Source organism: Centrocercus urophasianus, unplaced genomic scaffold, assembly GCF_019232065.1.
Source record: "Centrocercus urophasianus isolate 14NV4802_14NV808 unplaced genomic scaffold, USGS_Curo_1.0 seq_11, whole genome shotgun sequence".
Taxonomy (NCBI): Eukaryota; Metazoa; Chordata; class Aves; order Galliformes; family Phasianidae; genus Centrocercus; species Centrocercus urophasianus.
The window spans coordinates 18,224,672-18,241,893 of NW_024884253.1; the positions used below are offsets into that span (position 1 = coordinate 18,224,672).

Here is a 17,222-nt window from a genome sequence, read left to right on the forward strand (position 1 = left end):
TGGGACTGCACATGGCTGAATGCTATTTGTGAACTCAGACTGAACCATATGACAATAATGTTGCTTAGATACTGAACATATAATAAAAGTCATGTATATAACTTGAAATATATAAATATATGTATGTGCACACATTTAACATGCTTAACTGCATTTATATATATGTATATACAATATGAATATGTATTCAAATATAAGCAATAATTTTCCATATAAAATACACTTGTCCTATACAGATTCCTTAATTGTCAATGAGAGCTTTTCAGAGTGCATTATATGGATTTTCTCTGGAATAGGAGAAATTAAAAAATTGTATAATTGTATATTTCTTTAGCTATCAGACAGAAAAAACTCTCCACTTTTCCTAGATAAAATATTTCAGTATTGAATTTTAACTGACATAAACAAAAATGAGGAAAATATTTACCGATAGTGAATATGCCTGTAGGATGAAAAGAAAGATATTAAAAATTAATAGAACGACTCTACTGCTGCACTAAAATACAACAAAACATTTGGTTCATGGAAATTGTTTTGTTTCAAAATAAGGGTGCATGTTCAAATGTGAGAAAAGAACGTGTTGAAATAAACAGGCTCTATATGTTACAAAAGAGAAGGAATTTTGCAACTGCATTTCAGCGACCATGCACAAACTCCCATTCAGAGTTCCCACAAATGTAAGAACAGCATCTCAAGTTGGCTCCTGGGAAGCAAAGGAATTGTTAAGTAGGGTCCAGCAAGCAGGAAATACAAGCCTCAGTCCAACCTGGAAAGGATTTTTGCTAAAAACCAAGTTTAGTGAATATCCAGTTAAAAAGAAATGCTTGAGCATTTTCTTCTTTCACTAGAATACTGTTGATCAGGCAACTTCAACAGGACAGCCAAATGAATAAACCACAATAAATGCATATTATGCACATTTAAGTGATGACTCCAGAGGGGAAAAAAAGATCCAGTTCCTACCAGTTTGGCTGAGTTGCGATGTGCTACGGCTTTTCCTCGAGAGACCCACGATGGCCACCATCTTGGCGCCAATGCTGGAGCGTCTCTTCTTGCTGCCTCCTCCAACGGTGCCCACTGCCGTGTCCGACTGGCTACCGTCGTTCTTCTCCAGCGTGTACATGTCCCCACCGATGCTGGTGCTCTTAGTCATGTTCTTTCCTGAGGCGCCCATCTGTCTGCTTTGCATTTTGGATGTAAAGACACTATCAGCCAGTGGATGGATAAACAGCGCAGACACAGAAGAGTAAAAAGGGGAAGACAGAAAAGGACAGGTTTCAGAAGGAAAGTTTTGGGAGACTGGAGGGTAACAGCAGCTAATTCACACAGGTAGGGGCTGGTTTTTAGAGGTAAAAAGCGGCTTTAATGCTAGGTTCCTGTTTGATCAGAAGATGAAATTGATCAAACACTGTGACTGATCAAAATTTTGTTTTAGATAACACATTCTTACTTACTGGTTTTCTTAAAACACATTACCAGCACAAGCATATCAAAGAATTAATTTATCAGTATACCACTGTTTACATTTTTTAGAAACTATGCAAGAATAGAAATATATTCATACATTCAGAGCATTGCTCTCCACATTTGATAAATTAGGTCATGAATACTTGATCATCTAGTTTATCAGCTAAGAAGCTTCTGAAAATGGCTTAAGTAGGGATTACCTGAACACAGCAAGAGACACAAGGAAAATAAAATACAGGAACTGTCATTTATAGTTCATACTTCAACTAGAGTTATAATTTTCTATAATGGTAAATAGTCACTAGCTAGAATCAGAAGTGTTGTCCACAGTTGAGCAAAGGGTCTTCAAGACCCATCGGTAAGCTACAGAAAAGCCACTGCCTGGCTCTCCTGTATTATTCTTACGGTTTTCTTTCAGCATCACTTGACCTGAAAAAAGGGTTTAAAAAAAAAAGGCTGGGTGAAAATAAGCCTGCTTCAAAATAATGCTCTTCTAATTGATGATTCCATTCCTTACAGATCTCTTTTGTAAGTTTGTTTAGCTTTATCTGTGGCAGTGGTAAGTTGTTATGTACTTTTGCCTGTTGAGATGAGATAGCAGCAGTGTGATGTTGGGCATTTGCTGTCCCTCCAATAGTGTCTTTATCACCAAATAATTAAAGAATAAAAACACAAACAGTCAAAAACCTGAAGTGGTTCCATTTCTTTACTGATGTCCCAACTTTTAGCTCTTACAGCAAAATAATTATTTAATGGTAAGTTCTCAGGTTATTTGATCTCACATTACTGAAACATTTTATTTCTCTATTTGAACAAGCGCTGCACAGAAATTCACCAGTGGGGACGCTGCAGCTCAAAAGGTACACACTGAAAAAGAGTTTTTAGTCTGCCAGACAGAAGGCTAAAGTGCGTCTTGACCCAGACAAAGACCCCCTAATGTTGCCTGGGAAATTTATGTTCTGTAGACCCCCTAAGTGTTCTGCCTCACATACAAACACACAAACCTGTATTCCTCAGGGAAGCACATACTTGATTCATGAACAAACTAAATGAAAGTCTGAAGTCTTAGCTTCCATTTCTAAACATCCAGACATTTCTTGGATTTTTCAGTAATCGAGTTCAGTTAAATTATCCTATGATTTTGATAAAATTACACAGTGATGAACCAATTTTAATTTTTTTATTCCCTTCCTGGCAGCAAATGCATGTATTATATACATATGTTATAAAACACTTGGGACACTATGTGACTCATCATATTTACCTATAAAATGGAATTTAATGATAAAACACATTTTGTTCTTAATCACAGACTGTTCCTACAGGCTATAAGCAGCTTGCATCTGAATTACTTCCTGCAGCATGCCAGAGCACACTCCAGAGGGACCTGTCCTCTGAGTGCTCCAAGTTAAGGGACAAGATGATTTCTTTTGCATGGAAACGATCTGCAGTGATGATAGCACTACATATCCAAATCTTGCCCTGACAAACATCCAGACCAGGAAACTCTTAAGCAAATGTGGGACTGATAATATATATGTAGAATATTTCTATTTCAGTGAAGTTCTTGCACAGAACTTAGCACTTTGTTCACTGCATCTCACTAATAAGTTTATAGTAGATACGGTGCTAGGTAATCTGTAGAGAAAAAAACAATGGAATATTTTTGGAAAATGGGAAATTGTTCTCTTTGTGTGTATGTATGTGTGTAAAAACACCACTATATAAATGCTAAGAAAGATTATTTTTGCTTTCCAAATGCATTTTCAAAAACATACTTAGACTATTCCTGGAACTTCACCTCTCAGCAAATGGCTTTGGAGTGGATTTTTCTGGACGCAGACACAGTCTTCCTCTTACCTATAACAATCTAAAGCTATTTTAAAAATATACATTTATATTGCTTATTTAGCTCCTATAATCGATTTATAGAATCACAGAATCACCAAGGGTGGAAAAGACCTTTAAGATCATCCATTCCAACTATCCACTTACCACCAATATTTCCCCACTAAACCATGTTCCTTAGTAGCACGTCTACATATTTCTTGTCCTCCAGGGACAGTGACTCCACCTCCTCCATGGGAGCCCATTCCAGTGCCTGAGCACACTTTCAGGGAAGAAGTTTTTCCTAATATCCAACTGAACATACATTGGCACAACTTGAGGCCACTCCCTCTCATGATATCCCTATTACCTAGAAGAGGCCAATTTCCTCCTTGCCAGCATGTATTTTCAGGTAGTTACAGAGGACGATAAGGTCTCCCCTGTAAAAACTATGGAATTAATGCGGTACTTCAAAAGCAAAGGGATCATTGCATCTCTGCACTGATTCAAGGGGAAATGGGATGAAGCGTCACTTTTGGAACGAGGATGCCATTATTTAAGATATTTGAGAGTTTCCCAGAAAGCTTTTTGGTCTTTAATTGACAGCTGCATTTACATGAAGGCACAAAATGCCTCGAGTTAAGCCACAACACAGTGGAAAACACAACAGCTAGTTTATAGAATTGTCTTTGTAATCTAGTCCAAAAATAATGGGTGTGCTTCCTAAGGAAGTTATGAAGAAAAATATGAATGAAAGTTCAGTTCAACAGATATACAGGCACAAAACAGAGCTGAGAGTGACTTTGACAGGACAGCTAATAAAAAAGATCAGAACACAGTGAGAGCCTGAATGCGTATTCTTGTATCCTTTTTTAACTCCTCTTCTTCTTAGTACACATTGACACACACTGGAAAATTTGAAGTGGATTAGAATATGTAAGAGTATAAAGGAAAGAGGGGAAATGAAAAAGACTGGACCTGCATTCCTGGGGCTTTTTAACACTATGGTAACTGATTTCTAAAATGATAACATCACATGATGTATTTTCTTTCAAATAACACCTTCAGAGTTTGCATTCTCAGGGAGGAGATACCACAAGAACTAATTCTCAGTTTGAATGCTATCACACATTTTAAAAATATCAGAGAGATCTAGAAGAGACAGTGTTGGGAAGAGGTAGAATCTTCAGCTGTATTCTTCTAAGAAGCGGAAATTAAGACTCTTACCCAGGAACGCTATTTTTAACCCAAGTTTTCTAAGGAAACATGATTAATTTCACAGTGTTGTCTGTCAGAACTCTATTTGGCCAAGGAGTAGAAAACTAAAAGCTACTTAGTTACTAAAACAGATTGCTGGGGAGAGATTTTATCAATGCCCTTTTGGAGACAGACAGTAGTATTGAAACGCTTACTTCATGTGTGAGCTTGTTCCCACAGATTGATAGGAGGATCAGTAGTTTTACTGCCTGAAGGAAAACCTATTCCAATGATATAATTTTCAAGAGTCACTGAGTCACTGAATATCCTTAGTTGGAAAGGACCACAAAGAGTACTGAGCCCAACTTGTGGCTCCACAAAGGAGCACCCACAGTTCAACCCCTACTTGTGAGATCATTGTCCAAACTGAGACAGGTCTCCCTGGAGTGCGCTCTGGCATATTGCAGGAGGTAATTCGGATACAAGCTGCTCCTTGAACTGTGGCAGCTTGTGGCCATGAGCATTGCCCTGTGGATGCTTTTTTCAGGGCCAGCCATCTCCTCAGTGAAAAACCTTTTCCTAACACACAACATGAACCTCCCCTGGCACTGCTTCATGCTGTTTCCTCCCTATCCACAAAGTAAGTGAGCTGCTGTTGTATTTTATAATAGAAAAATAGTAATTATGCCATTGCTTTATAAGTGATATTAACACCGAAGACAGGTCTTATGTCAGAGCAGTGATAACAGAAATATTCTTTTTCTCATAAAACAGTGGGAAGAAAGTTCCCATTTCCTGTGTCTAATGTGCATTTACCATATTGAGGTGCTTCATGTGTCATATCCTAAAATGTACAATTCTATTAAAATGCAAAAGTTTGCTACAATTGCACATATTAAAGAAATTCATGTGCTTAAAATGGCTGGCATGCAGACAAAGTTGCTATAATTTCACTAGGCAGTAAGCTATGAAAGCACTATGCATTATAAAAATAGGCTCTTTTGCTTCTGTCTAAGGGTTTTGTTCACAGAATCAAGTTTTGCTGTATACACCTGTGGTGGATTTTGTTTAGTTTCGTTTAATCAGGTTCTTTATACCAGCTATAGAACTGGTGACTGCTAAGAGAAAGGGAAAAGGATTCAAGTAAGGAAAAAAGAGATTTAAATTTAGTATAGAGTAGATGTTGCAAATACTCATACAAATGGCGAATACTGACATTCATTCACCAAAATCAATTTGCTCCCTCCAAGTACAATTGTAAAAATACTTGCTCTAATTCAACTTTTTGAGTTTTTTTCTTTCATAAAAGCAGAAGGAGATGCATCTTTTTTATGCTCCTAGCTTGCAAACAGCTCCCGGAGAAAGCTATTGCATAGCAGTGGCTTCATTTATTTTTTCAGTTCTTCTTTCTAAGGAACGCTCTGTGAAGTGGGTACTAGGAGAGGTCTGAAAAGCTGATTGTGTTCCATAGTAAATCTGCAGTGCTCTTGAGCAAGTCTGCTCCTTCATCCATACTCTGAACTCTTTTTGGCCATTCAAGCCTTCGCTCACTGATTACTGGTAAATGCTTGGTATCATCACCATTGAAGTTATCCACTTGGGCTGCCTTTTGACAGTGCCAGAAATGAACTTTTTCCTAAAAGAATAGGATGTTATATGTCAGGTCATGTTCCATTGTAAGATAACAGGACTGTCAAAAAGATGTCTTAGTTAATAACTCCTAGAAACTTTTCTCTTAACAGGAAACAGAAATGACTCATCTGTGATGTTTTCTTTCTATGTACATACACACAGACACACATTGCACAGTTAGGCATTTTCAACAACGTCTTAAATTTATGAGAGAAAATGAAACAAGAAATAGAGGTGCACTACAAATTCAGTTTTCAAGATACCTGATAAGGTATTCAACTTAAGAAAATCCTCTACAACAAGAATATACATCCACATGGGGAAAAAATAAACCCACAAAATTATACAAACTGTGCTAGGCCAGCCATGTGCATGATGGCGCAGTAATCACCCTCATGAGAATCCAAACAAGAATCACCTCATCACACCAGTCCAGGTGCAGGCAGCCCCTGCCCAAAAACAACCAGAGAGAATGTGACAGCCAGGCCACGCACTGCCCTTGGCTTGTGGGGACCAACCAGGCAACCAGAGCAGGATGACAGCAAAGCTCACACGGGAACACTGCTTCCTGCACTGCCCTACATACAGGAAAACACTTGAGGACACTGAGAAACACTGTCAGATCTTTGTGTGGGTAGGCCAGAAACTTGTTTTAGATGCTTCAGTTTTCCAATGAACAAGGAAAAATGTCCTCAAGTGTCACATGGGTCAGGTGGGCTCTCTGACCTCTCTGACCTTGAAAGCCTGTGTGCACACAACTAACCTGCATGCTTCCCAAGCATGTTTTTGTCAGGTTTCCTAGAGCAAAAAGCGCCTGACCCACACTGTCTCTTGAATTGTGCCTGCTCTGCACTGGGGACACGTCATTGGTGTGTCTGGCACAAAGCTGTGCCAAGGACAATGCAATTTACACAGTTTGGGTGACCATGGAACAGTGCTTAAGACTATGCTTGGCCCTGTCTTGTTTACTGACGTGGACAGTCTTGAACTCACTTGACTATATAACAAATCTCAGACTGTTCTTAAATTCAAGCCCATAAGCTTTTTCTGAATGCTTTTGGAAAAAAAAAAAAAAAGAACAAAAACAACAAAAACCATTAAGTCAGTATGAAGCTGCTGTTTGTATAAAGCTTTCTAGAAAATGCAGTATTATGCTTTTTGATTTCTTGAGGCAAGAATTATTGGGATCTCTTTGTTAAAAATCCACTCATTTTCAAAATGGGGAGTGCAATTTTCTCTGGAATCAGATTTGCTATAAAGGTTTTCCAGACTCCTGCCACAGCAGATAATCAGACACACCTGTGTTTTTCTCCCCCATTTTTTGAAAGTATCTGTGATGAACCAATGAAAGATCAAAAAACACTGGCAGAGAAACTATCTCAGAATATAATGCCTGTGACGTGCTGCTTGGAAAGCTATCTCTTTGGAGTTGACACATAACCAGAAGGGAGTGCTGCCCTAGGAAATTTTCAGAGAAGGGAGGTAGGGAAACAGTTTTCACAAGATCTTTGGTTCAGTCTTAGTATCTTATGCTTCAGAGAACCCATTTCTTTGATACCTGATCAAGAAGAAAGGCAACAGTTTATGAGGTTTCAGTTAAGATGGGAGATTTCAAGTGCAACAGGATCCTAAACTGAACGCTATGATTCTCCCAAGTTACTGCTGCAAAAAAAAAAGAAAAAAACAAACAAAAAAAACCAACAATTGCAAAGTCCCAGAGATTAAAGAACCTTGATAAGACTTTTTCAGGCATCCTCTGTTGTTTAATAGCACAGCACTGCACATACTTTCTGTATACTAAGCAATCCAACAGGCAGCAGTGACTGAAACAAGGAAAAAAGCTGAACTAGGAAAATGCACAGATCTTCTCCACGCACAAAAAAAAGATATATAAATAGCCAACAGACCCAAGCCCAAAACAAAGAGAAAGAGTATTTTCAGTTTGGAAGCAGACAAATGTCTTACATAGTTGCTGTCCAGTTAAAATGTTTCAAACTTGATTTTTATACAACCTTTAAGAAAAATGCTCTCTTCAGACACCACAGTCAAAAAATACTGATCATATCCTCTTAGACATCTTTTGCCACTGTCTCATTTTACATTCCTAGACTTAAAAATGCTATTCTATCCATTCCTGTGTATGACTGATAGACTAAAATTATTCAGAATCTTGATTTTTTTTTCTGTTTTTCACTTACTAAAAAAATACACTTCACGAAAGCAATATTATTAAGCACAGCATTTTTCAACTCCACTACACAGCAATACCATCCACTGCATGGATAGTTTAGATAGGATGGATAGATTAGTAGGATTTCTGAGGACTTTTGTTTCCATTACAGCTGAATACTTGCAGGTATCTGTGATGAACCAATGAAAGATCAAAAAACACTGGCAGAGAAAGTCTTCACGACAGCTAAATACTTACGCTGAGATCAATTGTCAGATCTTGCAGGTATCTTTTTTTCCCAATGAAAAGTCAGTACCACTCCTGCCCTGCCTTTCACCTTAGTTCTCTGGCAATTATGCCTAAAGAAAATAAAGCATCTGCTAATGTAAAACTACACTTAGCTGAGTGAGGAGCACAGCCATGTACTGTGATGCTGTAGGGAAAGGATTTTAACAATTCTTCAATTGCTGACAGAGTTATTCTCTTGTACACATCTCTTACCAGACTGGACAACAACTGACAATTCTTTTTACAGATTTTTACAAGCAGGATAGGAATTATGATGCCATTCTTAATGGAACTCTTTCCTCATTTGTAGACATTTTCATTTCATTAATTTCCTGGAGATATTTAACAAAAACAGAATTATGGGGACAGCTGTGATGCAGGAAATAATATTTCCATGGGAACAGTGCTTGTAGCCAATGCACGTCAATTCACATCAAAGAAAAACACTACAGGTTTGCAATTATACTGCGTTAGTCTCCTGAAGATCACTTTGCTGAAAATTATCCTATTAAGTCATTTGTGATATAAATCTCTAATACCTACTGGACTGACTAAATTAACAGGTTTATTTTATGGAAATTGTAACTGGGAAATTTGTGGAAAACAATTTTGGAATTGAATTTTTTAAATGGCTTGGGCTGAACGTGGAAAATATATCTTTTTATGATTAATTAGTGAATAAAACAGTGATTATAATGTACGTTGTTATGTATACTTTTCAAAGAAAACATGTGTGCACATCTGAAAATAAAAATAACTCCGTATTTCACCATTTGTTTCATATGAAGCAGCTGAACAACAGACTTTCCAAACTGAAACGGACAACGGGCAATGTGATTTAATTGAGTGTCTTCTAGAAAAATACAACTTGCATCTATTTAATCTACAGGTTGAATGGTATGTGCTTATTTGAACATATTACAGAATTACAGTTTTCCAGCTGAGATGGAAAAGAGATGGAAGAGAGGGATCGTTCTCTTTTCAGCATTAACAGTGCTTACTAAGTCATGAAATACAGCTGTGCCACAAGCTTGCCTAAAACAACTCCGATTTATTCCTTGAAGAAATGAAAAGAGTTCACTGGAATTAAAAACAAGCAGTAAATTGATAAACCTAATTTTAAATCCACTGTGTATGCATAACCCAAAATCATCAGAGAAATATTGTAAAATTAAATCCTAAAGGGAGGAAAAATCAAATTTCAAAGTAGAAATTCTCAAAAATACATAGAGATAAAAGACATCTTCAGGATAAGAGGAACCAGGATTTAGCTAAACTGAAACTGCCTATAAGGACTATTTTCTTATTGGGAAAAAAACATTAACAGCTGGAAAACTTTGGAAGAAAGTAATATAAGAACTGGACTGGATGTGCTACTGAGAGTATATAGGAGAAGATCACAAAATGCACAGGGAAGAAATAGCTGTCCTGAAAAGCCATTATTCAAATCAATGGCTGTAGGCAAACGTGGATTTGACTAAAGCTGCCTCTGTACTTGGCTCATGGAAGTCAAAAAAGCTTTGATCAGCACTGTACAACCTGGCTATGCTTCACTCCTCGTCCCTCTGCACTGCTCACGTGTGTGGCGGGGGGAATCTAAACAATAAAGCAGCTCTGCATTTATGTCTTCCCCTGCAAATTCAGGTTGCTTGAGGACTCCAGAAAATCAGGGTCAGAATAGACACTGCTAACATTTCTCAAACCTACAGCATCTCTCCGAATTGATCTTCTGGGACTGAGAGCTAAATGGACACGAGCAAGAGATCTGAAGCCATAATTACCTCAGCCGAAGAGACATTATCTGGGACATCACGATCTTGCCTGCCTGACTTCTGTCACTTTGACAAAATGACTTTGAGTCACTTTGGGCCTCCGGAGAAAACTGGAAAACCATACAGAAAACTTAAAAGCATCAGAAAAAGAAAAGGTTGTGAAGAAACTTGCCATGCACTTTCTGAACCCAGGTCTGCAGGTTTCTTGACCTATGGAGCACAGGCCCATGGCCACAGCTTCTTGCTGAGGAACTATGTACACTTACATGCTATGTATGTTTGGAGAAAATGCTTGTTTGGGTAGCACTTTAAGGACTTTATAGGCTGAGTATGACTATTATGCAGGTACAGTGATAGTACTGAACCAAAATGTTCAGATGTTTAGTCAAGCAACCTAAACATCAGATAGGCCTGGGAACTCCAGTACAGGAAGAATGTGGAACTGTTGGAGCAGGTCCAGAGGAGGGTCACAAAGATGATCAGAGGGCTGGAGCATCTCTCCTATGAAGAAAGGTTGAGGGAGTTGGACTTGCTAAGCTTGGAGAAGAGAACGCTCTGTGAAGACCTCACTGGGACCTTCCAGTACTTGAAGGGAGCTTACAAGCAGGAGGGAGACCAATCTTTTATAGTCTGATAGGACAAGCAGGAATGACTTTCAACTAAAAAAGGAGAGATTTAGGTTAGATTTTAAGAAATTACTACCCAGAGGGTGGTAAGGTGCTGGCACAGGCTGCTGAGAGAGGCTGTAAATGCCCCATCCCTGGTAGCATCCAAAGCCAGGTTGGATGGGATCCTGGGCAGCATGATCTGGTGGGTGGTAACTGTACCCACGGCAAGGAGATGAGATCTAGGTGATCCTTAAGTCCCCCTCCAACCTAAGCCATTCTATGACTCTGTGATTTTGATTTGTTTCAAATCCTCAGTTTATTTCTTTTGATTATCTCTATTTCTTGCATGTCTCTAGGGCTTTTCATCTGCACTTCTATATTTTATAGCCTACTGATGCACTGTTTTTGAATGACCTTAAGTGACATGAGTATATCAGTGCTTTCTGAATCACAGGTTGGAGTTGATGCACCATGGAGGCTGAACTGCAGGTTGTGTTTCATGGAGATGGAAGCATTCTCAACAATACTGTATTGTTGTCAAACACAAAAAGTCTGAGCTGTAGACAAAGTATTTTCACTCTCTGCCTGTTAATAATGTGTACTTCCAAATTCATTATTTTAGTATTTCCCAGCAGATAAAACTAAGTCTACCATCTGTAGAGAAATCTGTACAAATTTTGTATCTTTTCCAGGAAACCAGGTCTCTAAGGTTTTGATAGGTAGTGATGACTAACTCAAAAACAGATGAGATTGCTAGATTTCTTAAATGGTTTATATTCTGCTCTCAGTACAGATGTCACTAACAATATATGAACTAATACAATTCATTTCTTAACCATTGATATGGTGTCCTTTTCAATAATTTCTACAGAAGCCAAAAATAATTTTCTTCTGTAGGTCATCTGCCAAAGTTTAAAACATGAAATAAATTATTGTGTCCATTGCTACAGACACAGTTACTGTATGGATTTTTATCTCTCGAATGTAGAATACTAAATTAAGTTTTAAAATTTACATAAAAAAAACAACGGGTTTGGATCCTTACTTGAAATAGGGTCATTTGTCATTAACTGCTAACAAAATCTGTATAGCCCAATAATTCTAATCTTACTGGAAAATAGAAAATAGGTACTTTGATTTCAGAGACACAGACCAGCTGTATTTAAGCAGCCATCTGGTTGTCTAATGAGAAGCATACAGAAGAGTTACATTAGAAGAACACAGATTTTAAGTTGCTGCTTGTTGTTTCAGGCCTCTGTCCATTATACATGCCCCAGCCTCTCAAATTAACAAAGCATTTTGAATTTGAAAAGAGCTAGTGAATGTCAGACTCATAGAATCACAGAATATCCTAAGTTGGAAGGGACCCACAAGGATCAAGTCCAACTCCTGGCTCAACACAAGACCACTCAAAAATAAGAGCAAATGTCTGAGAGCTTCGTCCAGACACTTCTGAAACTCTGGCAGCTTAGTGCCACGACCACTGCACGGTGTAGCCTGTTCCATTGTCTGATCGCTTTCCAGTGAATAACTTTTTCCTGATATCCAACTTAAACCTCCCTTTATGTTGTATGGCAGCTTGCCAGTCTGATCCCAGGAGTGGCAAGAACACTGTTTCTGATGGTTAAGAAACACCTTGGGCTAAGAGCTACAGCAAAGTCAAGAAGTGCACCCTCCAAGTGGTGGGGGAGGCTGGTGGCCTCATACCTCCTCCTGACTGCAGCCCCGCCTGGCAGGGTCCAAGCTCAGGGCCTTACCCTTGGGAGGAAGCATGCTTTTGATCACACTTTTTCCCCATGTAATGAGGCCATGACCTAGGCTTTACCACCTTGCAAACCCCGTTTTGTGCTTCAAGAAGGGTCTGGCCTACTAAAAGGGTATGGTTTAGCTGACCAACAGAAGCACAGATCGCTTTTTTTCTAGGAAACCATTGCTAGAACTATTGGACACAGATTGCACACACTGCAACTTAGTACAGTATTGTGCAGTTTGGAAAGGGTCTCAGGATGCAGCTTTCACAGCCATTGCAAGCACGTGGCCTATTTGGCAGGAAAGTTTGGGCACAATTAATACATTTCATCCATTAGTTTAGTTCGTTGGGCACAATTAACTTCCTTCATCCATTAGTTTAGTTGGAACAATCACTACAAATTTTCTGAAACCGTTTTGAGAAATCAAACAACGCAAACACACTGAAAATAGATTTTTGATGCTTGTTGGCTTTTGGACAATTTTTGATATTTTTACCAGAATATAGATTTTCAAAAAGCATTACTAGTTTCCACCTCTATGGAGCAGCTAGCACAGACTACAAAACACTGCATTTAACTGATAATAGCTGCAATCGCAGTAGAAGCACGTATAAAAGTATAAAAGTAGAAGCACGTATAAAAGAAGCACGTCATAAAAACTGAAATACAAAGATTACAATACAGTGAAAAAGCAAGGAACAAATAGTCATCAGGCAACAGTTTTAAAACCTACGTAATTAAATTCTTTGAAGATTTTTTTTTGATTGAATGACACAAAAGATACTAGAAATTGAATTTGAGATGAATCTTTACATCCCACAAAGGAAAGGGCACAGAGAGCATGAAGAACTATTAGGAAGAGAAAGAAGTTTTTTGTATGAACAATCCCATTACTTAAAACTACATACTGCACTGTTTCTTTGAGTCTTTGAGTCTTTCTGCATCTTCTCATCTGAATCTTAGAGTAATTCTGCAAAATTACAATCCAGCTGACTTTCTCAACTGTAAACCTTCATTCTTGTGTCACCTTCCTATATATATATATGTATATATATATATATCACCGCTGTCTTTTTCCCAAAATTGTAGAAACATGCTATAACATATCCCTTTAGAAAGTAGAACAAACCTCTAGTCTTGCTCTCATCAGTTCTACAAGTACAGTCACATCCTCTTTCTCCTTTTCACCCGTGTTAATTGAAAGAAAAAATATTTACATTGTTTAAAATAACTCTGTTGAGCTCCTGTTTTCCACTCCCGTTTCAAACACTTTCTAAACAAACAAATTTTACTGCTTGTGTTTGTTCAGTTGAAACTGCACCTGGCAAGGTCTTTAATGATATCTTAAGATTTCAGAACTATATTGGTCTCCTTTGCTTTGCTATTACCATGTCTCAAATTTGCCCTCTTTCCAATCTTCCATTTAACATCTGCATGAGTAGACTTGAATTTTCTGTTCAGCCGGATGACTGTGATGGTCCCAGGGCAGTATTTACTGTCCCCTATATTGCTGTCCCTAAATCAACATTTGCTTACCAACACTACATCAAAATATTGCTTCTGCAATTAAAACTGCCTCCCTTCTCACCTGCCTCCTTCTGCTACACTAACAGGAGCTGGGGGTCTTGATAGATGAAAAACTTAACATGAGTCAGCAGTGTGCCCTTGCAAATGGTATCCTGGGCTCCATCAGAAGAGGGGTGGCCAGCAGGGACAGGGAGGTGATTGTCCCCCTCTACTCTGCTCTTGTGAGGCCCCATCTGGAGTACTGTGTCCAGGTCTGGAGCCCCAGTACAAGAAGGACGGGGAGCTGTTGGAGAGGATCCAGAGGAGAGCCATGAAGATGATCAGGGGGCTGGAGCACCTCCCCTACGAACACAGGCTGAGGGAGCTGGGCTTGTTCAGCCTGGAGAAGAGAAGGCTGCGGGGTGACCTGACTGCTGCCTTTCAATACCTAAAGGGAGCCTACAAAAAGGAGGGGAGTAAACTCTTTGAAAGGGTAGATAACAGCAGGACAAGGGGAAATGGTTTTAAGTTGAAGGAGGGGAGATTTAGGTTGGATGTCAGGAGGAAGTTTTTTACAGAGAGAGTGGTGAGGTGCTGGAACAGGCTGCCCAGAGAGGCTGTGGATGCCCCGTCCCTGGAGGTGTTCAAGGCCAGATTGGATGGGGCCCTGGGTAGCCTGGTCTAGTATTAAATGGGGAGGTTGGTGGTCCTGCATGTGGCACACGGGGTTGGAGTTTCGTGATCCTTGAGGTCCCTTCCAACCCTGGCCATTCTGTGATTCTGTGAATCACGAATCTCAACTCAGTATCAGTAAATTCATTATTTCCCTCCAAGACCTTTCTGCTCCTTTTCCCAGTCACGTGGACAGTGCATGTCAGTTAGACTTGCTCTTTGGACAGCACTTTGAATTCTACTTTCCTATTAGGTCCGCATTTTTGTGACTTGCAGATACTTACAATTTTACATCTCTACCCTTTCTGTTCATTCACATACTGAATCCACTCTCACATCTCATATGCCAGTTACTGCAGTGCTTTTCTCCAGTCCTGACAATTTACCTAACCTAACCCCTTCAAGTATACTGTAGGTAAGTTCTGTAGCCTTTCAGCCCCTTGCTGTGCATCAGTACAAGACACACTTTTCTTTCTCCAGCTGTACATACAATGTTTTTCTTTTCCAGTATTTAGCAGTTGCTCCTTATCACATTGCTGATCATGTACTTGTGATATTTTAGTGATGTTTTTTTTCCTACGTGCCTCAAATGCTTGAAAAGAGCTCTCCAGAAGCATTCACAAAACTCACTTATTTCCTTTTTTCATATCTCCCCCAAGTGCTCCCAGCTGCCAAGATGTCCCCAGCCCAGTACTGTAACTGTCTCCTGTCATGTGGAACATCTCCTAATTCTCCAGTGGTCCCCTCTCTGTTTCTCATCTTGTGATTTTGACTCCTGTGCTTGGAACACAGCCTATATTTTTATTTTGTACTTGAATTATTTATTCTGTATTTGTAGCACAGTGAAATCCTGTTCTGTGACTGCAGTTGTGCGCTGATGTGAGCAAACATAACTATGGTGGATTGATAGTCAGAAAACAATTAAGGAAGGTCAAGATTTGAGGCATTCTTAAGCAGATTTCTTGCAATAAAAATGCTCACACAGAAGACGTAGGTTGTTTCTGATATCAGGGAGTTGGAATAAGAATGATGTCAGATAACAATACATAAGGAGTCTTTAAAAACTGCAGAGGGGAAGCTTGATCCATGCTTTCTGTTTACTAGCATGCATTGCCAAGAAGGAGCACAGTTGTGATTTTTCTGTACATCAACCATATGCCAATTTGTAGTTCCAAGAGGTTTAGTGAAGGCAAAATCTGACTTTGCAGCTATTGCTGCCAAAAAGATTGATTGACTTATTGTACTCCAGTGCTCTAAGAGCTAATGCAGTTTATTGCACTGAGTAACTCTATGAAACAGGCAAGGGATGCAGTCATGATGGATATCTGTCTTCATGGTCATTTAAGCTACTTTGAACCCACCTATCATCTCAGCAGACTGAAACCATTAGTGTGACTATTAGCATTACTCACAAAATGTATAAGCATGGTGACTTTGAAATGTACAATATCGAGGCACAATATGCCTTTGAAGAACTCACTTTTGATGATGGAGTGATTGAGAGCAGCCCCTTTGCCTCCCAGTTCCCCAGAGGAAAGGTGACTGCTGTTCAACGCCTGCGAATACAAATTCCCATCTCCTCTGCAGCTTTTGTGATGCCCAAAATCTCAGGGTCTAGGAGGTAATTGTCTGCTGTTCTTTGTTGGATGAGATGGCTGCTTCAGTTCTGTTGGGTACCGCAAATACCTATTGATATGGTTAATTATTAAATGATGCTTTGCTGACTGTTCAACACTGGTGTTGAGCATTTTTGGAAAAATGAAGTTGTTAAGAGCAGCTGCAGAGATGCCTTGTTTCATACCAAGAAGGGATCCTGACTTCTCTGCCTTCCTCGAGATTGAGAGCAGCCATCAGGCAGAGGGATGAGCTGGCACAGAGAAAAAGTAGTTCCTTCTCAAGGAAGACTTTATTTTCTGTGAGGGGCAGCATTTTTGGCTGAAGGGTAACCTGAATGAATGTTGTCAACTGGGAATAGAGACCTGCTTTGTAAAAGGCAGAACTTCATGATCCCACTAAAATGGAAACTTAATGAGATTCAGGAGAGAAAAAGGTCCTTAAAGTACCCACACTACCAAAAGATTTGCTTAGCAGTCCCTGGAGCAAGCATGCCAAGGCAGTCTTAAAGACAGCTGTTTCTAAACAGATGCTTTTGCTGAGATTTAGAAGGTGTTCACACAAGTGAAGAAATGATGGCAACATATACAGTGAGTGGCAGTATCTCCCCATACTGCCCCAGATTGAACACTGCACGTTTTGATTCTTTTTTTTTTTTATGACCTTTGCTCCATTCTACCACAGGCAAACTGGTTCATTCATCTCCGTTTGGAAGAGT

General features: G+C 39.2%; 1 protein-coding gene across 37 annotated transcripts in view; it reads right to left on the reverse strand.

The window, feature by feature from the left end:
• Window positions 1-17,222, reverse strand: part of RIMS2 (regulating synaptic membrane exocytosis 2) — a 437,579-nt gene that overhangs the window by 47,440 nt on the left and 372,917 nt on the right. For 16 of the 37 annotated variants that reach the window (XM_042839666.1, XM_042839664.1, XM_042839668.1 and 13 more), the window contains one exon: window positions 964-1,205. The exons of the other annotated variants lie outside the window; for them this stretch is intronic. In XM_042839666.1, the coding sequence (XP_042695600.1) occupies window positions 964-1,205 (242 nt within the window). The remainder of the gene's footprint in view (window positions 1-963; window positions 1,206-17,222) is intronic. 37 annotated transcript variants of the gene reach the window in all.